The 24,104-nt window shown below is 43.6% G+C and overlaps 1 protein-coding gene across 1 annotated transcript in view; it reads right to left on the reverse strand.

Annotated features, from left to right (window-relative positions):
• Positions 1-24,104, reverse strand: part of ankmy1 (ankyrin repeat and MYND domain containing 1) — a 90,247-nt gene that overhangs the window by 59,654 nt on the left and 6,489 nt on the right. The window contains exons 3-6 of the mRNA XM_048604613.1: positions 15,522-15,991; positions 8,976-9,192; positions 7,275-7,439; positions 100-575 (exon numbers count right to left, since the gene is read on the reverse strand). Of these exons, the coding sequence (XP_048460570.1) occupies positions 100-575; positions 7,275-7,439; positions 8,976-9,192; positions 15,522-15,991 (1,328 nt within the window). The remainder of the gene's footprint in view (positions 1-99; positions 576-7,274; positions 7,440-8,975; positions 9,193-15,521; positions 15,992-24,104) is intronic.

Genomic DNA, 24,104 nt, shown 5'->3' on the forward strand with positions numbered 1-24,104 from the left:
TTGGGTCAAATGAAAATGTGCTTTGGGTTGTACTTAGTGGCAAATCTTTACGACCTAGTCCCAGTCGGGTAAGACACTGGTTGATCTTGCTGCACATACTCAGATTTCATTGCGGCTATCCGCCACACTTTATCGTGATGTTTGAAATCAGGCATCATCGTAGATTTCCCAGCAGAGCTCTTGAAATGCTGGTTTCTACTTAAGACATGGGCAGCACGTTGCAGATATCGGCCACTGATACTGAACTGAAAATGACGGACACTCTGTGTGGATTCAAAGTTATCAGTTGAGGAGGCCCCTGTTGATGGTGATATAAGGCTGTCCTCTTCGATATCTGATAACGTAGTCTCGTCCACTAGAGACCCTTCAAAATACGGAAACTCATGTGTCATCGTGTCCTCTTTCTCTGGCCACTTCAGCTCTTCAGCTGACAAGGAAACAGGTGTAATCTTCTTAAAGCTTATGCTGCCGACTCTTATATTACGGTCGTATATTGACAGTCTTTTAGCTTTCTTCACTTGCATCGTCAGTTCATCATCTATATCCTCTTCCTGCTTTGATGTAGCATAAGGTGGCTGCAGATATAGAAAAATCCAAAGTCAGTTCACCACAATGCAAGTGACAGTAAATACATTGGCAGGAAACATTGGCATTGAGAGACAAGTGCAGGATTCTTGACAAGGTTAAACAGAGACCCTTTTTTGTGTTGGAGCTAGGAGAGAGTACGGGGGGTAAGGTGGGAGTAACATCTTATTTTCCATTCCCAATCTCTGTGGGGATGCTTCATGTGGAAGACAGCTTACTGAGTTCACAGCCTGGACTGTTTCGGTGTTTTTAGAGTGAGGGCTGGAAGTGGTGAGAGTCAAGGTTCTGTAAGATCAGCCCAGAGTCTAAAACTTGGTGTTTCCATTTTGGAATGCCCTGCTCTGGTGGAATGCCCCACCCTCCGGTGAGTGAAAACCGTTGCAAAAGAATAGAATTTCCGCATGTAGCGGCCTACTTCAGATGCTTACCAGTGCTTCTTATCAGAGCGTCAAACAGAAGTTTGCCTCCAGAAGGCTGTGACTATTGCTGAGACCCAAAATAGGTGCAAGAATCACAAGCTACTTGGAAACATAGAAAACAGGAGGAGGCCATTCAGCCCTTCAAGCCTGCTCTGCTATTCACTATGATCATGGCTGATCCTCCAACTCAACAGCTTTTTCCTGTATCCACCCCCATACCCTTTGATCCCTTTAGCCCCAAGTGCTTTCTCCAACTCCTTCTTGTAATCATACAATGTAGTTGTTTCAGATGCACTTTGTGGCAACGAATTCCACAGATCCACCACTCTCTGGGCGAAGAAGTTTCTCCTCATCTCAGTCCTAAATGGTTTACTCCACATCTAGAACTGGTTCTAAACTCCCGCTCAATCGGAAATATCCACCCTGTCTAGTTCTGTTAGACTTTTATAGGTTTCCTACCCTTAAGCATCCAAACACTAGTGAATATAGTCTTAGCTGATACGACCTGTTCATATGTCAGTCCTGCCTTCCCAGGAATGAATTTGGTGAACCTTCGCTGCATGCCTACTACAGCAAGAACATCCTTCCTCGGATAAAGACAGCAAAACCGCCCACAGTATTCCAGGTGTGGTCTCACCAAGGCCCTGCAGAAGTGCAGCAAGACATTCCTGCTCCTGGACCAGATCCTCGTGCTATGAAGGCCAACGTAGCATTTCCCTTCTTCACTCCCAACTACACCTGCGTGTTTACTCTAAGTGACTGATGTAGGAGGAGAACTTACGTCTGCTGTTTCCCCAGCAATATGTACCTTCCTATTTACCTGTTGGGTTTGTACAGCCAGTCCCAAACACGCTAACTCCATTTTCCGTTTCATTGAAAAATCACAGGAGGTTAGAACAATTTGATGTCAGTTTTTTTTAAAAGAGAAATGTTGTAACAATGTAGGCCTCTAAGCCATTCCTACTGCCATACACTGGAGGCCTGGCTGGAGGAAGGGCAGTAGGGCAAGGGTGTCAATTATCTGCAGGAGGGAGGAGATGGAGGCTTTGAGGAGGAAGTGGGATCAGATCACTGCATCGGTCCATCGAGCCACACAGTCCTCAGGACTCGGTTCACAAGAAGTTCCAATGGCCTCATAACGATGATCAAGGTAGGTGAATACATCTTCAATTACCACAGTGCATCAACTGCACCATGGGCCTCAGTCACTGCAGAGTAAACCACAGCACCATCTCTCACTGACCGATGATCCAAAATTTAAATTTATTGATTTCAGAAATCTGCACAAACGACTCTCAGTGGCACTGACCATTGTTGATTATTGTAAAAGCCCTTCTCATTCACCAATGCCCTTTGAGGGAAAGAAACCTCTCATCCTTCCCTACACGTGACTCCAGACCCACCGGCCTCGCTGACTCTCAACTACCCTCTGAAACAGCCTCACAGGCCGCTGATTTCAAAAGCAATTAGGGATGGAAAACAAATGTTTTGCCAGCAGTGCCCACATCCTGTGAACAAATAAGGAAAACGAATTATCTCTACAAATCCAGAGCTCATACACTTCACCCTCACACGCTGAGCATTATTGCAAGCCTTGTCCCCACAACTCTCAGTTTGCACATACTGTCAGCTCTTCAGCTACGCTAGGAACATCACACAAACAGATTACACTCAATGACAAGCTTCTGTCTTTCTAGAAAAACAAGATGATGGACAGTTAGTGCCAACAAGGCTATACTGGCATTGAGAGATATAACTGTTTGTCCTTAGCCCAATTGGGAAGATGATGCTTGGCATCATTGGGGGTAGCCATGATTGATGGTGGAAGGGTGCACCCCGCTGCTTTCCTAATTACATCTATAGCTGAAACTCTCTATTCCCTTCTGTCACATTGGCTGGTCCATTAATCCACCAACTACCAGCAAATTGTTTTTTCTTCATTTCTCTATCCTGTAACTAAGAATTGTAACTAAGATGGTTCTGTGTGTTGGTAACATTGTTACACTATAACTAATCCTGTAACTGAAGGAGCTGCACCTAGGTACCCTTGTGCCTAAGCTGGTGCTGTTAAATGGCGAGGTATAAACTTTTCACCGTGCTCATTCAAGTGCATGTGACAATAAAGCCAATTCAATTCAAGATAAATTTATTCACTTCCGCCATTTCCTGGTGGCGAGTTACAAGTTCTCTCTGTCTTTTCGGTGAAGTCATTACTTCTGAATGACAGAATCGTAGAATTGTTCCTGTGCAGAAGCAGGCCATTCAGCCCAATGCGCCCGCACTAGCTCATTAAATAAGCATCAACACCTAGTGCTAATCTCCTGCTTTTTCCCTGTACCTTTCTGCATTACTTTTGTTCAAATACTAATCCAATACCTTCTTGAGCTCCTCAATTGAACCTGCTTCCCCAACATTCTGGACCCTAACTACTTGCTTTATGTAAAGGATTTTCCTCACATTAACTTTGCTTCTTTTGCAGGTCACTTTAAATCAATAAGCACTTGTTCTTTTTTCCTTTTACAAGTGGAAACAGTTTCTCCCCATCTGCTCTATCCAGCCCACACATGCATTGGAAAACCTCTGTAAAATCTCCTCTTAGCCATTTTCCCTCCAAGGAGGACAATCCCAACTTCTTCAATCTATCATCATATCTGAAGTTCCTCATCCCTGGGATAGATCCTGTGAACTGCTTCTGCACCCCTTAATATAACTCTGACATTAAGCAGACTCCAGATGCCTCATCTCAAATGAAAGCAGACCCATTTTGACCAATTACCCAAGGGTGAGACACAGCCCGAGCAAGTATATAGTTACGGGCTCTGGAGACGGTGTGGGAATTTGGGCCAGAGGCGAAGAGAAGTTTTTTGCTTGATTTTTGGCTCACAGTTTATAAGGTCTTTTTTTAACAGGATAAAATGAAACCCAGCGCAGAAGAAAGAGTGACATCACAGGAAAACCGTAAGTTCATTGGTTGGTAACAGCTGTGAATTTGACTATCTGTTATAGGTTATTTTTGAGATTAAAGTTAAACAGGGGGATTATTTGCAGGCCACAAACTAAAAGAACATTTGGAATTTAAAGAAAAACGCAAATTAAGACCTAATTAAATAAAATAGAGATGCTGGGCCAGGCATCTGACGCGGGAGTTGGTGGATCCCATGTAGTTCACAGTGATCACATCAGTAGCAAGTGTTGGTTGTTTGAGGAATTCCAGCTCAGAGTTGATGAGCTGGAGTCTGAGCATCAAACACCGTGACACATCAGGGAGAAGGAGAGTCACCTGGACAGTCCTTGTCAGCAGGCACTCACACCCTTTGAATTAGCTACCTTTAGTTTGGCTAGTGGTCAGGAACAGGAGGGTGCCATACAAGTGAGGCGGGTAGAGAGATCCAGGAGGTAAGTGCTGAACTTGCTGAGCTCTCAGCCCTTGAACTTGTCTAACAGGTTTGAGACACTTGCTCCCTGTTTGGATGTGAGTGTGGGATGCAGGGAGGACGAGCAAACTGACCATAGCACCATGGTACAGGGAGCCATTCAAGAAGGGCGAGAAAAAAGAAATGCAGTTGTGATTGGGCATAGTATAGTCAAGGGAGTATCCACTGTTCTCTGTGGCCAGGATCAGCAAATTCCAAATGCTGTGTTGCCCACCTGGTGCCTGGGTTCAGGCTATCTCACCTGGGCTGCAGATGGGTAGGTGAAAGATCTAGTTGCTATGGCCCACCTAGGTACCGACGAGTTATGTAGAAGGAGGAGAGAGGTTCTGCTGAGGAAATAGGATCAGCTAGGGCTCATTCAAAGCAGAACCAAAAAAGTAATAATCTCCGGATTACTGCCTGAGCCACGAGCTAATTGTCACAGGGTCAACAAGATTAAAGAGGTAATTTCTGAAGAAGGGTCTAGGCCCGAAATGTCAGCTTTCCTGCTCCTCTGATGCTGCTTGGCCTGCTGTGTTCATCCAGCTCTACACCTTGTTATCTCAGATTAAAGAGGTAAATGGATGGCTCAAAAATTGCTGTGGGAAAAACGGGTTTGAATCCATGGGACACTGGCACCATTACTGGGGAAGGAGGGAGCTGTTCCACTGGGACAAGCTCTATTTGAATCATGCTGGGACTGGGATGCTGGTGAATTGCATAACTAGGGCTGTGGATGGTATCTAAACTCAACAGTAGGGGGGTGGGTTCAGTTGCATGGAAAGTTATAGAAAAAAGTTAAAGGTGGGCAGGGCTCAGCAGAAGTTATTAAATTTTCCAGAACAAGTAATAGGACAGAGAGTGTGGAAAGGGTCAGGAATCTAACTTCAGGCACAGTAGATAAGGGGACAACTAAGTGAAAGGGGGCAGTCAGTGCAGGACTGAGGGTTGTACCGAAATACACACAGTGTACGAAACAAAGTGAATGAGCTTGTAGCGCAGATTGAAATTGGCAGGTACGATGTTGTAGGTATCACAGAGTTGTGGCTGTAAGGGGATCAGGGCATTGAAAATTGGACCTCTAGAAAATGAGGCTGAGAAGTAGTAAAGGGGAACCAAAAAATGGCGGAGGAACTGAATAGGTACTTTGCATCAGTCTTCATGGTGGAAGACACCAGCAGCGTACCAGAACTTCAGGAGTTTCAGGGGCAGTGGTGAGTATAGTGGCCGTCTCCAAGGAGAACGTGCTGGGGAAGCTGATAGGTCTGAAGGTGGATAAGTGACACAGACCAGATGGACCACACCTCAGGGTTCTGAAGGAGATAATTGAGGAGATAGGACAGGCATGGGTAGTGATCTTTCAGGAATCACTGGAGTCAGGAAGGGTCCCAGAGGAATTGGAAAATGACAATTGTAACAATTGTAATTCAGAAGGGAAGGAGGCAGAAGACTGGAAATTATAGGCTGGTAGCCTGACCTTGGTCATTGGTAAGGTTTTAGAGTCCATTATTAAGAATGAGATTGCAGAGTACTTGGAAGTGCATGGTAAAATAGGGTTGAGTCAGCATGGTTTCTTCAAGGTGAAGTCATGCCTGACAAATCTGTTAGAATGTTTTAAGGAGGTAATGAGCAAGTTAGACAAAGGAGAGCCAGTGGATGTGATCTATTTGGATTTCCAGAAAGGCTTTGACAAGGTGTCTTGCAGGAAGCTGCTAAATAAGGTAAGAGTCCATGGTGCTGGGGCAATGTACCAGCATGGATAGAGGATTGGCTGATTGGCAGAAGGAAGAGAGTGGGGATAAAGGGGTCTTTTTCAGGAAGGCAGCAGTAACTGGTGGAGTTCAGCAGGGGTCAGTGTTGTGACCAGAAATATTCATGTTTATATATTAACGATCTGGACAGAGGAACTGAGGGGCATTGTTGCTACATTTCCGAATGACACAAGATAGGCGGGGGGCAGGCAGTGTTGAGGAAGTGGGAAGATTGCAGAAGGACATGGACAGGCTAGGAGAGTGGGCAAAGAGGAGGCAGGTGGAATACAGTTTGGGAAAGTGTGAAGTTATGCGCTTTGATGGAAGAATAGGGGTGTAGATTCTTTTCTAAATGGGGAAAAGCTTTGGAAATCTGAAGCACAAAGGGACTTAGCAGTTCTTGTACAAGATTCTGTTAATGTTAACATGCAGATACAGCTGGTGGTTAGGAAGGCAAATGCAATGTTAGCATTCATTTCAAGAGGGCTAGAATACAAGAGCAGGGATGTACTGCTCAGGCTGTATAAGGCTCTGGTCAGACTGCATTTAGGATATTGTGAGCAGTTTTGGGTCCCGTATCTAAGGGGCAATGTATTGGCATTGGAGAGGGTCCAGAGGAGGTTTGCAATAATGATCCCAGGGATAAAGGGCTTGTCATATGACAAACGGTTGAGGACTCTGGTTCTGTAGTCAATGGAGTTTAGAAGGATGAGGGGGAATCTGATTGAAACTTACAGAGTATTGAGATGCCTGGATAGAGTGGGTGTGGAGAAGATGTTTCCACTAGTAGAAGAGACTAGGACCTGAGGGCACAGCCTCAGAATGAAGGGATGACTCTTTAGAACTGAGATGAGGAGGCGTTTCTTCAGACAGAGGGTGGTTAATCTGTGGAACACATTGCTGCAAAAGGCTGTGGAGGCCATGTCATTGAGTGTGTTTAAAACAGAGATAGATAGGCTCTTGATGAGTAAGGGGATCAACGGTTATGGGGAGAAGGCAGGAAAATGGGGTTGAGAAACATATCAGCCATTCTGCTCCTGTATCTTACGGCCATATGAAATGGAAATGGACTTGGAGCATTCTTACTGTCTTCAAATGAAACAAACCTTTTTTTTGTTTGTGAGTTTGTAGATCTCACTGTGAAGAAAGCAGCCAGAAGGATAGTAATGTATGCAGCTGTAGTTGAGCGCAGATACACCCTCGTTGTTCAGCTTGTTCACATTGGCTCCATTATCAAGCAGCAGGTTGATGATAACGTGATTGCAGACAGCCTGTAAGAGATTGTTTCGCTGTGAGGTGGGAGCAATACACAATGACAGAATCAGAGAACACAATGAGTGGAAGGCTCATCATGTCTTTGTTGGTTCATTGGTGTAACCAATTAATCCCAAGTCTTTACTCTTTGCGACTAGGCCTGCCACTTTATTTTTAACTCCGCATATTTCTTCCTATTCTCTTTTGCGAGTAAGTGTCGAATCTGCCTCCAATATCCTAACAGGCAGTCTGTTTCCAGATTCCAACAACCCACAATGTGAAAAAAAATTTCCTTTTCTTGTTATGATGATAGTAAACATGAACTATTGATGTTCGAGTTTCTGATTCAAACCATCTGATTTTATAGGTTAAAATTGTTTTTGTAAAAGTGGCAAATACTGACTTGAAATGGCTAACTTGACCCCAAATTGAGGCAAGTCCTGACAACGTGTATGCAATGAGGAAAACCTATCTCTTGAAATCAGTATTGAAAAGTTTCCCATCTTCAGTTTAATTTATATTGCTGTGATGAGCTAGACATTTTGGGCATCAAAGGCATGTGGACAACTTAGAAGCACAATAGAGCAGACTCAGAAATTATCAATGAAACTATATCAACAGCTACATTGAGCAGAAAAGCAGAGAAAGAAAGAAATATCGACTGATAACAGCAAGGACACTGCAAGCTTCCCTTCCTCCTGTCTCGCTCAAACTCACAAACCAGCATTCACTGACAACGCAAAGTTATCTGCAAACTTAGGCACTGCTGAAGAATTCAAGTCAACAGTTAAACAATGGGCTTCTGGTTTAAAATCCCACAGTTGTGTGGTTACTTTTAACTACCCCCTGAAATGGCCTGGCAAGCCATTTGCTTCATGGGCAATTGAGGACGGGTAACATACCCTGGGCTTGCCAACAACCAGATTCATGGAACTGAGAGTCAGTCAACAACTGTGACCAGTCCCAGAGTGTGAAAGGACAGTGTCTGACCCCACTGTCCCAGCCAGTCCCAGAGTGTGAAAGGACGGTGTCTGACCCACTGTCCCAGCCAGTCCCAGAGTGTGAAAGGACAGTGTCTGACCCACTGTCCCAGCCAGTCTCAGAGTGTGAAAGGACAGTGTCTGACCCACTGTCCCAGCCAGTCCCAGACCGTGAAATGACAGTGTCTGACCCACTGTCTGTGCCAGTTCATTTTCTGTTTATAATCATGATCAAAACAAGATTTAGGAGCATCTTCTTTCAACAGCTAAGTGTGTCGACTGGTTTATGTCTAATTGTGGAGACCTAGACAAGACAGAAACAATTGTTGCGGAGGTGTACACACAAGTGTGAGATATGAGAACAGGTTGCCCCAGCCTCCACAGCACAGTGATGGGTTCACTTGCTCTCCCTAAGACCATGATCTCCCTGGCTAGGATGGAGGGAGTCCCTCTCAGTTTATGGGATCATTCGTGAGAGTGGCCCCTTACAGATGGCTTGCTCATTTTACCACAGGATATGAAAACTCCTCGTAGACATTGCAGCAAGAGCTCTGAGAAAGAATCGATACTTACTGCAGCCCCAATCAGTGATATGTGTCCATGGACATCTGCCACATCTGCACTCACTAAGTTCGTTTTGAGAATTTTAACCACAGTGTCTTGGTTCCCCTCTCCAGCTGCAATGATAAGTTGCTCGGAGCTGCATTCCAGAGGCCCCTTTGGACCAAAGCCCTCTCGATTTCCTTCAATAACAGCAGCAACATCCCAGGAGAGCGTTGCCTGTGCGTGCCTACAAGGAAGGGAATTTGACACTGTGTTAATGCAGTGTGTACTGAATTGAGGGCTGTCAGCTCTGATTGGACATGTCGCTGATTGGACATGTCCCTGGAGGTCATATCACGTGATCTCCACTTCTCGTAATCAAAAGTCTTTGCCCCCACCCACACTCCTAACCATCTCCAACATTTTTCCATTAACAAAACTGAAACAGAGTGCTGGAGAAACTCAGCAGCATCTGTGGAGAGAGAAAGAAGAGTGAATATATCATCTTGTAGTATTATCACACAGATCTCAGAAAGGCACTAGACCTTTAAGATAGCTAGACAACATCATGACGTGTGACACTACAGCATAAAAGTTTCCCATCTTGCTCTTCGTACCATTAAGTAAGCAAACAGTGAGTCAATCTGAGACAGTAAGTCACTCAACTATATATAATGTCATAGGAGCATAAGTAAGAATAAAACCCAGACTACACGGAAATCTGAGATGTCATATCAGTGAGCATGACTAGTTGTTAATAAACTTCCAGTTATCTATCTCAGTAATAACCTGAGACCCTGTTGTGTCACATGAGCTGAAACATTAACTCTTTTTCTGTTGCCAGACCTGCTGAGTGTTTCTCTAATATTTTCTTTCAGAATTTCAGCATCCACAGTATTTCATTTTTAGTTCATTACTGGTAGAGACCTACAAAAAATTAGCAGTGAAATTAGTTTCTCTGTTGTAGCTTGTATCTCTTAATGCTCATCTCGTGCCAATTCATCCATTCCATCCTCCAATCTCCTGTGTGACCCATGTGAACCAGCTTCTCCCCACCAGACAATAACAGTGCAGACAGACCGTAACTGCATCATAATTCTGAGAGAGTTGTATCTCAAACATTTACTCCATGTAATGATCATAGCCAGGGGACAACATTCCTCAAAGGTTGAGCCTCATTCCTGGTTTCTCCCCATCTCCAACCTTGCCCCCAGTCCTCAGTCCCATCCCTGATCTCTTCCCAGCTGCCCAGTCTCTCTCTCTCTTTCTCTTTCTCTCTTTGTCTGGTCACAAGTCTCTCCCTTTGGTCTCTGGTCTCTTAACCAATCCACAATTTCTCCTCTTTCCCTCGGTCCCTAGTTTTTCTTCCAATCTCTAATTTCACCACAGGTCCCCAGACTCTCTGTCTCCTTTCTCTCATTCTCTCTCTGGTCTCTCTTCTCTCTCCTGGCGTGTCCCCGGTTTCCGTCTGTCTGGGGCCCAATCTCCCTCCCTGTCCCAGTCATCTTGCTTGAGTTCAGTCTCTCCCTTGTCTCTAAGTCACTCTTTCTGGTCTCCAGTCTCTTTCTCATTCTCCACTTTCTCCTCTGGTCCCCAGACTCCTCCCTGATCCTCGTTCTCTCCTCCCAGTGCAGTTTCTCACTCACGTCCCAGCCTTTTCTCTGGTCCCCAGTTTCACTCTGATCCCAGTTTCCCTCTGGTTCCCAGTCTTTGCCCAAGTTCCCAGTCTGCCTTTGGTCCCCAGTCTCCCTCTGGTCCCTAGTTCCTGCTCCAGTCTCTGGTCCCCCTCCCAGCGGTGCAGTCTCTCCCTGAGTCCGTATTCTCTTCCCACTTGCTCAGTGTGAGCAGAAGTGGTGAATCTGACTGCATTTCTTTCTGTGTTTCAGCTGTAAGCCTGGTATTTCACCAGGTGTCCATGCCATTACTCACATGCTCCTAATTATCCCATCAAGGGTAACTTTGTTGCTGGACTTCCTGTTCTTTCTACTATTGATTACCTCCGATCCTTTGACAATCCATCACACCCCAATACACACACCTTCATCAATACACAACAGCAATTAGCAGCTGCAAGTAAGGTCACACTGTCCAGTCTTCCATGCATTCAATCTATCTTTACCATCTGCCATGGTCTTACCCATTCACTGAACCTGTTCAAATGTTCTTGAAACTGCTTTACCTCTTCCTCACAAAACATTCCACAGCTTTGTATCAGTGCATATTTGTAAATATCACATTTGGTCCCTACCTTCAAATCATGTGTTGAATGTTGTGAAGAGGTGGGGCCCATGTACTGATCCCTGCGGTACCCCTCTCGTCACAGCCTTCCCGTGCAGGAAGAACACATTAATTCCTGTTCTGCTTTCTGTCTGTCACCAATTAATAACCCATGCCAGGACATTACCTGTGCTTTAATTTTTCTAACCAGGGTCCTCTGGGGAACTTTATCAAAAGCCTTCTGAAAGTCTACGTGTATTCTACCCATTGACTCTCTTTTTATCAATTCTGTCAGAAACATCTTCAAAAAAAACTCCAAAAAGTTTGTCAAGCACAATTTCCCATTTGCAAACCCATGCTGATTGTGCTCAATCAGATCATTATCAATCAAGCTGTCTATTTATCACATCCTTTATAATAGATTCTAATATTTTCTCCACTGTAGATGTAAGGCTAACAGGTATGTAGTTCCCGGTTTTCTCTCACATTCTCTTCTTTTAAACATTTGCTATCTTTCAAACTGTAGAATTTTGGAAGATAATTCCCAATGTATTGATTATGTCTATAGCCACCTCCTTCAACAGTCTAGGATGTGGACCATCAGGTCCTGGGGATTATCAATCACATTAATTTCTCCAGTACATTCTTACTAATACTAATTGTCTTCAACTTCTCATTGTCCTTAGCCACTTAAATCTCTAGTTCTGTGCCTTAATTGGTGAAAACTGACACAGAGTAATCATTTAACTCCTCTGTCATTTCTCCATTCCCCATTATTAATTCTCCTGACTCTGCCTGTAATGGACCAACATTTATTTTAGCCAAATGTTTCCTTTTCATGTACCTATAGAAGCTTTTGCAGACTGTCGAGATATTTTTGCTAGATTGCAATCATATTCTATTCTCCATTTTCTTATCAGTTCCTTGGTTCTCCTTCATCAGTCTTTTGAAGATGTTACGAACAAAGTTGATAAAAGAGAGTCCATGAATATGGCTAACTTAGATTCTCAGAAGGAGTTTTTCCAATAATTGATAGTTGTGGTAGCTATTACTGAGCCAAGGTTTCTATTCCAGATTTATTAAAAGAATTTAAATTGCACTAGCTGCCATGAGGGAATTTGATCCATGTTCCCTTAGTCTGGGTCTCTAGATTACTAATCCTGGCCTCTGGAGTAATAATTCTGTCACATGACCACCGCGTCACCAACTCCCAAAAATATAGCTGATAGACAAAAAAAAACTGGAATATTCTAGTTGCTGATGATCTAATGAACCTCCAAATTTGAATCCTTATTTTCAACCATGTCCATAGCCTCACATATCCCTGCCTGAACAACCACTTCCAGCCCTTAGACATCCTCCTGCATCTTTTGGCCTTCTTCAATTTTGGAAGCCACCTGCAGCTCAATCCTGGAGCTTTTGAGCACAAAAGTCTATGCTGAAATCTCAATGCAGCACTGAGAGAGAGCTGCACTGAGGCATTGGCTTTTGGATGAGACGTTGAACCGAGGTCCTGTCACCCCTTGGCAAGGGAGCCATAAAAGGTTTGATAACATGATTTCAGTGAAGAGCAGGTGAGATCTCCTGCTGACTTCGCCAGTACCTGTCCATCAATTAACTAAGGCAGTGGACGCATAACTGAATGATCATTTTGCTGCTTGTGGGATCTTGCTGTGCTTGAAGTAGCAGCTACGTTTTCCTTTCATAATAAGGAGTAATGACACTTCAAAGGAACTTCAGTGGCTGAACAGAACTTTGGGGTGTCCTGAGGTTATGAAAGGGATAGAAAAATTCAAGACTATCATTTATTTTGTTGCTTCACCCCACCTTTGGAGACACAGTTTTCAGTCAACTTGGCTGCCTTCTCTTATTGATGCGCTCATATTTCTTATGGATCGGCTGAGAGGTCACTTTCATGTCGGAGCCACTCCTTTCAGCTACTTACCATTAATTGCAGCTGTTTGCTCTTCGGGGAAGGTATTTGATTTCTCCCAACCCCCTTGCTTTGAGACCCAGCCGACCACTCATAGTTGGGTGGGGAACCCCTTCACAGGCCAACCAGAGAGCGTTCCAACCAAAATTCCAACAATGTCCCTCGGAAGCAGATTAGGGAACCTGAAACAGTCCAAGCTCCAACTTCCCAAGAATACAGACAAGACTACTGCCCCTTCCATTCAACTTCTATGGAGTTACACATTTGGAGTATGGCGAACAGTTCTGGTCTCCATGTTATAAAACAGAGAAAGAAGGATAGGAAAAGGTGCTTCTGGAATACACCAAAACTGAGAGATCTTGAAAATTTTATTAAGTTCTCGCATGGGGTGTGGACATAGCTGGCCAGACCAGGATTTGTTGGCCTTCCCCAACAGTTCTTGAATGTGTCACTTGATACGTTGATTTCAGAGGGCAATTAATTATCAACCACATTGCTGTGGGTCTGGAGTCACATGTAGACCAGACCAGGTAAAGGACATGAGTGAACCAGATGATTCAGTTTGTGTCAGTTGACAATGGTTGCATGGTCACAGTTGGACTAGCATTTAATTCCAGATTTTACTATTCACCCCACAGTGCAGTAGATTGGGTTGCACATCCCAAAGCATTAGCCTGGGCCTCTGGAGACATTGCCACTATGCTATCAAATCCACTCTATTAGGGAAAGTTGGCCAGGGTAGAGGGGTTGTTTTCTCTCAAAAAGATGAAACTAAGGGGTGGCCTAAAAGAGTCCTCTGAGGCGAGCATTTGCCAGGGTAGAGGTAGAGAAGATGTTTCCACGATGCAAGAGGAGATATGGGTCCTGAATATATGACAGTCAATGACCAATTCCAATAGGGAGTTCAGGTGCAATATGAAAAAGAAGGGAATGGAAGGATATTCTGATAGGGTTAGACCAAGAAAGGTGAATGAAGGCTCATGTGAAACATATGTGGAACTATTTGCCTGCTGTAAGTTCAGAAATTTGTGTGTCAACACAGTCTCAACCTAAACAAGGTCAGACAAAAAGTATTCAAGAAAATTAAGACTTTGCATTTATATTGCACCTTGTTTGGCAGGGGAGGGGGAGGGGCAATGGCCTAGCTGGATTGTTAATCCAGAGACTCAGGTAATGTTCTGGGGACCTGGGTTCAAATCCTGCTTTGGCAGATGGTGGAATTTGAGTTCAATAAAATTTTTTAAAAATCTGGAATTAAGAGGCTAATAATGTCCATGAAAACATTGTCGATAGACAGAAAAGCCCATCTGGTTCACTAATGTCCTTTAGGCAAGGAAACTGGCATCCTTACTGGGTCTGGTCTACACGTGTCTCTAGACACACAGCAACATGTCTGACTCTAAACTGCCCCCTGGGCATTTAGTTATGGACAATAAATGCTGGCCTAGCCAGTGACACCCTCATCTGTGAACAAATAAAAAATAAACTTTTCACCACCTCAGGACATCCAAATGTTTTCGTTCAGGTAGTTCCACTGGGTTCCATTGCATTTGCCTGAGAGAGCTGAGAGTCTAATAGATGGCACCTCAGACAATGCAGCACTCCCTCAGCACAGCACTGAAGCAACAGCTTAGATATTGTGAGATAACAAGGTGTAGAGCTGGATGGACACAGCAGGCCAAGTAGCATCAGAGGAGCAGGAAGGCTGACGTTTCGGGCCTAGTAGGCCTCCAGCATCTGCAGTTCCTACTATCTCTGAAACAAGCTTAGATATTGTGCTCACTTACACAGGTTCGAGTTGCATGAGCTAAGGGATATCTACACAGGCAAGTCATTTTCAAACCTCTTCTCCACACATGTCACAGTGAGGGGCATTGACAGAAGCCTAGGAGTAGATTACTTATCTTTTGGCCTCTTGCATAGATGAAAGAAGAAAACTATTTTACACAATCAAGGAGGTCATAGACAAAGTATATAGGAGAGGCTGGGACTTCTTTCACTGAAGTGTAGGAGGTTGAGGCACAACCTTATAGAGGTTTGTAAAATCATGAGGCTTATAAGATTAGGTGAATGACAGTTGTCTTTTCCATAGGGTGAGGGATTTCAAGACTCAGGGACATATTTTTAAGGTGAGAGGAGAAAGTTTTAAAAAGGACATGAGGGGCTACGTTTTTACATAGAGAGTCTGTGGAATGAACTTCCAGAGGAAGTGATGAATGCAGGTATAGTTGCAACCTTTGGATAAGTACATGAATAGGAAATGTTTGGAGGGATATGGGCCAAGTGCAGGTAGGTGGGACTAGTTTACTTTGGGATTATGGCCAGCATGGATTGGTTAGACCAAAGGGTTTGTTTCCACACTGTATAACTATGCCACATCATTTTGACATATGGTTAGCATCCCAGAATAACTGACAAATGTATACCTATGTCTAAAGATGTGTATTTGCATTTGAACCAGCAAAGGAGTTTGGTTAATAATGAGGAGCTTCACCATCTCGTCTTCATCTTCCAACTCTTCTTTTTGGAAGAAATGTCTGTCACTTTCTTTTGTGTAGGAGTGAGTGAGGGGCAAGTGGTCAGCGTCGGTGGAATAAATCTCCATCTCTGGAGGCAGTGTGTAGTTGTCGTCAAACAGCAGTTTTTTGAAAGGGTAGAAGAAGGGGTCTTCATTGGGATTGATTCTCCAGAAATACTTCTCCTTGTATGTTTTCACTGGGATGGCAAGCTCTTTCGTGCTGGAATGATAAAGTGGGTGATCCTTCACCGTGACAGCTCCCGGAATTTCGGTACAAAGCCGGATGAGGTGATTCCGGTACCACAGGCCCACATCTTGCCGACCATTAGGGTAGGTTAACACTCCAGGCCCAAAACGCTCATCAGCTTTATAAAGCCCCTAAATGGAAAAAAAAAAGATTCTAGGTTACCAGACAGCACAGAAATAAAATCAAAGTAAAGGCAAATGAGCTCTTTTGGCACTCAAACATTCTGCAGTTGTGAATGCAGAGCAGAATGTTGATACACAGCATATTGAAATGGACCTCTTCACTGTCAAAGTCAGGACATTTGTTGCAAAAAAATGCTTGAACAAAATGGAGTCATGTATTTATCATCAAATAGCAAAGTGCATTGGCTGGGAATTTCCATGCAGCTACACCTACTGCTACCTATTTGAGCTTTCCTGGAATCTCAGTGAGATTGGGTTTTTCAGATAGTGAACAGTAATGGAAACCTTCACTGTGCACTGCTCTAACCCAGAACATGTAGCCCAAATGCCTTATTCTGCTGAATGCAAAGACCAAAGAACAATACAGCACAGGAACAGGTCCTTCGGCCCTCCAAGCCTGCACCAACATATTTTGCCCTTCCGTACTGAAACTGTCCTCACTTACAGGATCCGTATCCCTCTATTCCCTTCCTATTCATGTATTCATCCAGGTGTTTGTTGAATGCTCCTATTGTGTCTGCTTCCACTACCCCCTCTGGTAACACATTCCAGGCACTCATCACCCTTTGTGTGAAAAACTTGCCTCACACATCTCTTTTAAACATCCCCCCTCGCACAACCCTCCATTCTGAAAAGCATCCTTCCTCCGCTACCCTCTGCCTCCTATGACTGAGCCAGTTCTGTATCCATCTTGCCAGCTCACCCCTAATACCATGTGACTTCACCTTTTGTGCCAGTGTGCCATGAGGGGACATTGTCAAGGCTTTACTGAAGTCCATGTAGACCACATCAACCGCTTTTCACTCATCAATCATCTTCATCACCTCCTCAAAAAACTTGATCAAGTTAGTGAGGCACAACCTCCCCCCCACAACAGACATGCTGTCTATTGCTAATAAATCCATTTACTTCTAAATGCGTATAGATCTTGTCCCTAAGTATCTTTTCCAATAATTTCCCTACCACCGACGTGAGACTCGCTAGCCTATAGTTTCCTGGATTATCCCTGCTATCCTTCTTAAACAATGGGACAACATTGGCTAATCTCCAGTCCTCTGGGACTTCAACTGTGGCCAAAGAAGATGCAAAGATGTCTGTCAATGCTCCAGCAATTTGTTCTCTTACCTCCCTCAATATTATGGGATACATCCCATCAGGACCTGGGGACTTATCTAAATAATACTCTTTAAGACACAAAACACCTCTTCCTTTCTAATAGAAACTTGGCTTAGAAATTTGACACTCCCTTCTCTGAGATCATTCTCTACCAATGTCTTCTCTTTGGTGAATACCAACACAAAGTATTCATTTACAACCTCAGCTCCCTCTTTTGGCTCCACACATAGATTCCATCATTTGTCCTTGAAAAGGCCAACCCTTTCCCTGGATATCCATTTGCTTTTCATATTTGTGTAAAAAGCCTTGGGATTCTCCGATGAATGACATTTCATGACCCCTTTTAGCCATTCTAATTTCTTATTTAAGTTCTTTCCTACTTTACTTATATACTTCAAGGGCTTCATCAGTTCCCATCCTCCCAGGCCTTATGCATATTTCCTTTTCCTTTTTGACAAGTCATAACATTCTTGGTCATGCAAGATTCCCGTAACTTGCCATATCAATCCTTCATTCTCGCATACTCCCACATGTCCGACGTGGATTTACTTTCAAACAGCTGCCTCCAATCAACACTCTCCAGTTCCTGTCTTATACTGTTGTAGTTCGCCTTCCCTCAATTTAACACCGTCTCCCGAGGACTGTTGTTATCCCTATCCATGAGTATCTTAAAACTCACGGTATTATGGTCACTACTCCCAAAATGCTCCCCCACTGAAACTTCACTCACCTGCTGATTTCATTTCCCAAAACCAGGTCCAGCATAACCCTTTCCCTGGTTGGACTGTTCACATACTGTGCCATTCTGCCCCATCCAAGCCCCTATCATGAAGTGAGTCCCAGGGGAAGTTAAAATCACCCACCACAGCAACAATGATGTAACTCAGCACAGGCCGGCAGTGGGCTAAGTGCCTTGATGGACAACTCAATGGCACATTTACTTAGACACTAGTGAGGTTGGTAAAAACCAAAAGAACTGCGGATGCTGTAAATCAGGGACAAAAACAAAGTTGCTGGAAAAGCTCAGCAGGTCTGAGGAAGGGTCACCGGACCCGAAACATTAACTCTGCTTTCCCCTCCACAGATGCTGCCAGACCTGCTGAGCTTTTCCAGCAACTTTGTTTTTCTGACTAGTGAGATTGGATTAGCTCGGTTGGCTGGATGGCAGGTTTGTGGTCCAAAAAACAGCATGGGTTCAGTTTCTACACCTGCTGAGGATACTGTGAAGGACTCTCCTTCTCAGCCTCTCCCCTTCATCTGAGGCATGGTGACCCTCAGGTTGGACCACCACCAGTCGTCTCTCTAATGAGAGAGTAGCTCTATGGTCTAGTAGGACTCAATCTTCAATGATAGAAGACAACAGACACTTCTTCCAAAGATTAAGAACTTGTTTAGCATGCTTGCCTTCATTGCTCAGACCTTTGAGTAAAGGAGTTGGGGCATTATGTTGAAGTTGTACAAGACTTTGGTGAGATCTCTTCCGGAGTACTGTGTCCAGTTCTGGTTGTCCTGTTATAGGAAGGACATTATTGAGCTGGAGAGGATTCAGAAGAGATTTACCAGGATGTTGCCAGGAATGGAGGGTTTGAGTTATAAGGAGAGACTGGATAGGCTAGGACTTTTCTCACTGGAATGTAGAAGGGTAAGGGATGACCTTATTGAGGAATCATAAAGGGTATAGATAAGGTGAACAGCAGGTGTGTATTCCCTAGGTTGGGGCATTTCGAGACTAGGGGACATATTTTTAAGGTGAGAGGAGAAATATTTAAAAAAAAGACATGATGGGCAACCTTTTACACAGAGAGTAGTTTGTATGTGGATTGAACTTCCAGAGGAAGTGGTGGATGGGGGTACAGTTACAAAGTTTAAAAGGCACTTGAATAAGTACGTGAATAAGAAACGTTTGGAGGGATATGGGCCAAGCTGAGGCAGGTGGGACTACTTTTGTTTGGGATTATGGTTGGCATGGACTGGTTGGACCAAAGGGTCTGTTTCCGTGCTGTGTGTCTCTATGACTCTATGTAAGCAGCAGTGATGGAGTATTATTTTATGATCCTCCCTGATTGTTCAGGCCAGATTGAAGAAGCAGCCGTCCCTTGTTGGTGGCAGATCAGGGATGAGCAGATTCATTGACTTCAACCTCGCAGCTTGCCCCGTGATGATATTTAATACAATCTCGTCATACAATCATTACCCACACCCAATCAAAGGCAATATGATAATGCCATACTTCCAGTGTACAACCCAAATCACTAAAGGATCTCAGTGTTCTGACTTACAATGTATAGGTCTGTGCAAAACAGCTCCATTACTCTCACAACCATCAACTCTGTCATCCAGAGTGATGGTCGATGAATTCAAATTCAACCATCGCAATTGATAGAATTTAAATTCAATGAACAAATCCAGAATATAACACTAGCATCAGTTACAGTGACCTTGATAGCCAATATCGATTGACATAAAGATCCATCTGGTTCATTAATGACCTTTAAGGAAGGACATTCTGAAGGAATAATATTGGACTGAAAAAGTTAACTCTGTTGCTCCCTCTCCATAGATGCTGCCAGACCTGTGAAGATTTTCCAGCTATTTTCTGTTTCTATTTGAAACTCTCACCTCGTCCAGCTTGTATGTAACTCAGGGCCCCCAGAACTGCATTTGCTATAAGCTGCACAGTTTCTGTAAGGTTCAGAAACAGACCCATCTGCCGACACACTGACTTCCGATTTCGCAAGCTCCTGCCCTGCATGGACCTCAGAGGTCCATGCACAAAGAAAATATTAGAGGGAGTATTGACCCACAGCATGTGGTTGGTTCTTAACTGCTCCCTGAAATGGTCTAGCAAGTCACTCAGTTTAAGTACAATGAGGTCAACAAATACCATCCCGCGAAAGAACAAAAAGAGACACAGATAAGGAGCCTGATATCAGGAAACGTAATGTTGGGTCACCAGAACAAGAGTTTTGCTCTCAGAGTGACTCACAGTTTGCAATGGGGAAATTATTGGGAGGGGGTACAGATTGTGTACTGATTCCTTTTCCCTCATGTGTTCCTAACCCTATCTATTTTCTTCACCCCAACTTACTCCATCTGCTGCGAGGTCCACATTCACAACACTGTCAGGGAAACGTGGTTTCCCCTGAATTCCTTATGAGATTTATGTATTGCTAATCTTACATATGTGTTCATTTCTACATCTGTACAAGTGGAAACACCTGCTCTACATCTACCCCATCAAAACCTGTGAGATCAAACTTTTAAGGTTCATTCACCTTCCCTTTTGTTCACCGTGTAAACTTTGTCATTTTCAAAAGAACCTCAGTGCTTCACTTATATTTTCAAATTTTTAAAAAATTAAAGCTGCTTTAAATCATTTGATAACTTTTATCTGTAGATCCATTGGTTCCTCTACCCCAGTTAGACTGATTATCAAAGCCTTACACGCTCCCCATATTCCTCACAAAATGCAGCATCTCACTCTGATCCAGGTTAAATTAATGAATCACTTAAGCATAGATTCTGCCTTGTAGATAGATTTTGGATCTACAAGGAAATCAAGGATTTAAGGAGGCAGGCAGGAAAGTGGAATTAAGGCCCGCAATTAGATCTGCCATGATCATAATGAAAACAGGAGCAGGTTTGAGGGACCTAATGGCGTATTTCCTGCTCCTATTTCCTATTCCATGATCATTCTGTTATTTCATTAAAAACCTCACTGTTGTGATTGTAATGAGGTCAGCCAGCTGGACCTCAGAGAATATTGGGGCTGCTAATCTGGTCCAATCAGGGAACCCTGGCTGTCACATATGCAAAGGGTAAGTGTCAGAGATACTGACACTCTAGTACCTGACTCTGAAGAGGCAGTACTAGATTCAAGGACTGTTCATGTGTAGATAAAGGGTAACTACCACCCTCTGTGGAGTTATTTTACTCACCAAGGCTGGCCAAGCATGACCTTCTCTTTCGAGAAGTGTGTTGATTACTCTTTACTGTAGTTTTGGTTTTGAGATGTTCTCCTATGATATCATTGAGTAAAAATTCAATTATTGTTGCTGCATTACAGTAATTGATCTATAGTTTTCTGAATGGTTCAATATCCATATTTATATACAGGAATCATATTTACTGTCTGCCAGTCCTCTGGGACTATTCACTTTTCTACTGTCATTTTTATATCACATTTATACCTTTTCTTCCTTTGTTGTCTCTTCACTAGCTTCTTCTGGTATTCATGAAAGGAATCTCTTCTCTCTACGCTTGTTTTATTGATAAAGGCATCACTGGTTAAGCCAGCATTTATTGCCCATCAGTAGGTACCCTTGAGAAGGTGATGGTACATGACATCTTGTACCACTGCTGTCCTTGGTATGTACGTACACCCACAATGCAGAAAGGGGGGCAAGTTCCAGGATTTTGACCCAGAGGCAGTGAAGGAAACAGCGATATATTTCCAAGAGACCTAGGGGTTCAGGTACATAGTTCATTGAAACTTGCATCACAGGGAAACAGGGCAGTTAAGAAGGCATCTAACATGCTTGCCTTCATTATTCAGACATTTTGAGTACAGGTATTTCTTCTATAACACAACAGTTGCATTCTTGTGCAACCTTGCGCTGCAGAAAATTGCGCTATAGAAAAGCGCTGTACCTGTACAGTAGAAAGTTCACGCTATCCAAGCAGTGTCCACTATTCATCAATCACATTACAGCCAATTCACATTAATGAAACACGGGTTATAGCAGAAATACCTGTATAGGAGTTGGGACGTCATGTTGAGGTTGTACAGAACTTTGGTGAGGCCTCTTCTGAAGTACTATGTGCAGTTCTGGTCACCTTGCCTTAGGAAGGATGTTATTACATTGGAGAGGGTTCGGAAAACAAGGATGTTGCCAGGAATGGAGGATTTGAGTTATAAAAATAGGCTGGATAGGCTGAGACTTTTTTCACTTGAGCGTAAGAGGTTGACCTTATAAAATCATGAAGGACACAGATAAGGTGAATATCAAAGGTCTTTTCCCCAAGGTGGAGAAGTTCAAAACTAGGGGGCATATTTTTAAGGTGAGAAGAGAAAGATTTAAAAAGGACATGAGGGGCAACTTTTTTACACAGAGAGTGGTTAGTGTGTGGAACAAACTGCCAGAGGAAGTGGTGGATGCAGGTACAGTTACAATGTTTAAAAGATATTTGGATAAGTACATGAATAAGAAAGGTTTGGAGGGATATGGGCCAAACATAGGCAAGTGGGACTAGTTTAGTTGGGAACATGGTCGGCATGGACAAGTTGGACCGAAGGGTCTTTTTCTGTGCTGTTTGACTCTGTAAGGCGGGATGGTGTTTGGTTTGCAGGTCATGGTGTTCCCGTATATCTGCTGCCCTTGTCCTTTTAGGTGATAGAGGTCTTAGGTTTGAAAGGACCTGTTGAAGGAGCCTTAGTGTGTTGCTGCAATGCACCTTGTAGATGGTCCGCCCTGCTGCCACTGTGAGTCAGTGGTAAAGGGTGTGAATGGTGACGGTGGTAGATAGAGTACCAATCAATTAGACTGCTTTGTCCTTGATGATGTTGAGTTTCTTGAGAGTTGCCAGAGCTGAACTCCAGACAACTGGACTGTATTCCATCACGCTCCTGTCTTACGCCATATAGGTGCTGGACAGGCTTTGAAGAGTCATAAGGTGAATTAGTTACTGTAGAATTTCGAGCTTCTGATATTCTACTAGACTGTTCCAGTTCAGTTTCTGGCCAATAAATGGACACTAATCACGGAGTATTCAGCGACGGTAATGCCATTGAATATCACCACACTCCGTCAAATGCTGATTCAGTATCCCGGCAGCCCCTCTCACCAGAACCCCCAAGTCCAGCTCTTTTGTCCATGTTTGGACCAAGGTTGTAATGATGTCAGGAGGGTTATGACCCTTGCGGAACCCAAATTGAATGACAGTAAGCAGATCATTACTGAACAAGTGCTGCTTGACTGCACTGTTGACGACACATTCCATCACTTTGCTGATGATTAGGAGTAGTCTGATTGGGCGGTAATTGTTTGGATTTACTTTTTGTCACTTTTTGGAGATAGGATGTTCCTGCGCAAATTTCCACAATGTCAGATAGATTCTTTTTAATTCACCCATGGGATATGGATGCTGCTGGCTGGGACAGCATTTATTGCCCAACCTTAATTGCCAGTGAGAAGGTGGTGATGAGCTGCCTTCTTGAACTTTGCAGTCCATGTGCTGTAGGTAGACTGACAATACTGTTAGAACCCAGCAAACAGAATGAACGCAATATATTTCTAAGCCAGGATGTGGCTTGGAGGAAAACCTGCAGGGGTTGGTATTTCTGTGTCCCTGCTGCCCTTGTCCTTCTAGATGGAAATGGTCATGAGTTTGGAAAGTGCCAGTATTTTAACTGTATGGGAACAGCTTGGCTAGGGGTGCAGCCAGTTCTGGAACACAGGTCTTTGGTACCAAAGTCGGAATGTTGTCAGGGGCCACAGCCTTTGCTGTGTGCAATGCCTTCACACATTTCTTAATATCATATGGAATAAATAAAAGAGGTTCCAGATTGGCATCTGTGATGCAGGGGACCTCTGGAGGAGGACGAGATGGATCATCCACTTGGCTCTTCTGGCTGAAAATGTATCCAAGTACTTTAGTTTTGTCCTTTATATTAATGGGGTGAACTTGTATTTGCAGATACAATCCATTTTCAAAAAGCACACAATTTATAGACAGTCCGTCAATGTGTCATTTTGTGAATTCCTACTTTAGAAATAAAACCAGTCTGACTCCAAACCAAAACATAAACAGATTCTAAACAAGGCCTCACACCCAACACACATTGTCTGATCTAAAATGTCACCTCTTCTTTACACTGATAAAACCTTTCGTTCTCTCAGGACTGTGACTTGAAACAAATTTGGGGATTTACATATACTTACTAATG

Source organism: Rhincodon typus, chromosome 13 (genome assembly GCF_021869965.1).
Source record: "Rhincodon typus isolate 14 chromosome 13, sRhiTyp1.1, whole genome shotgun sequence".
In the NCBI taxonomy this organism is placed as follows: Eukaryota; Metazoa; Chordata; class Chondrichthyes; order Orectolobiformes; family Rhincodontidae; genus Rhincodon; species Rhincodon typus.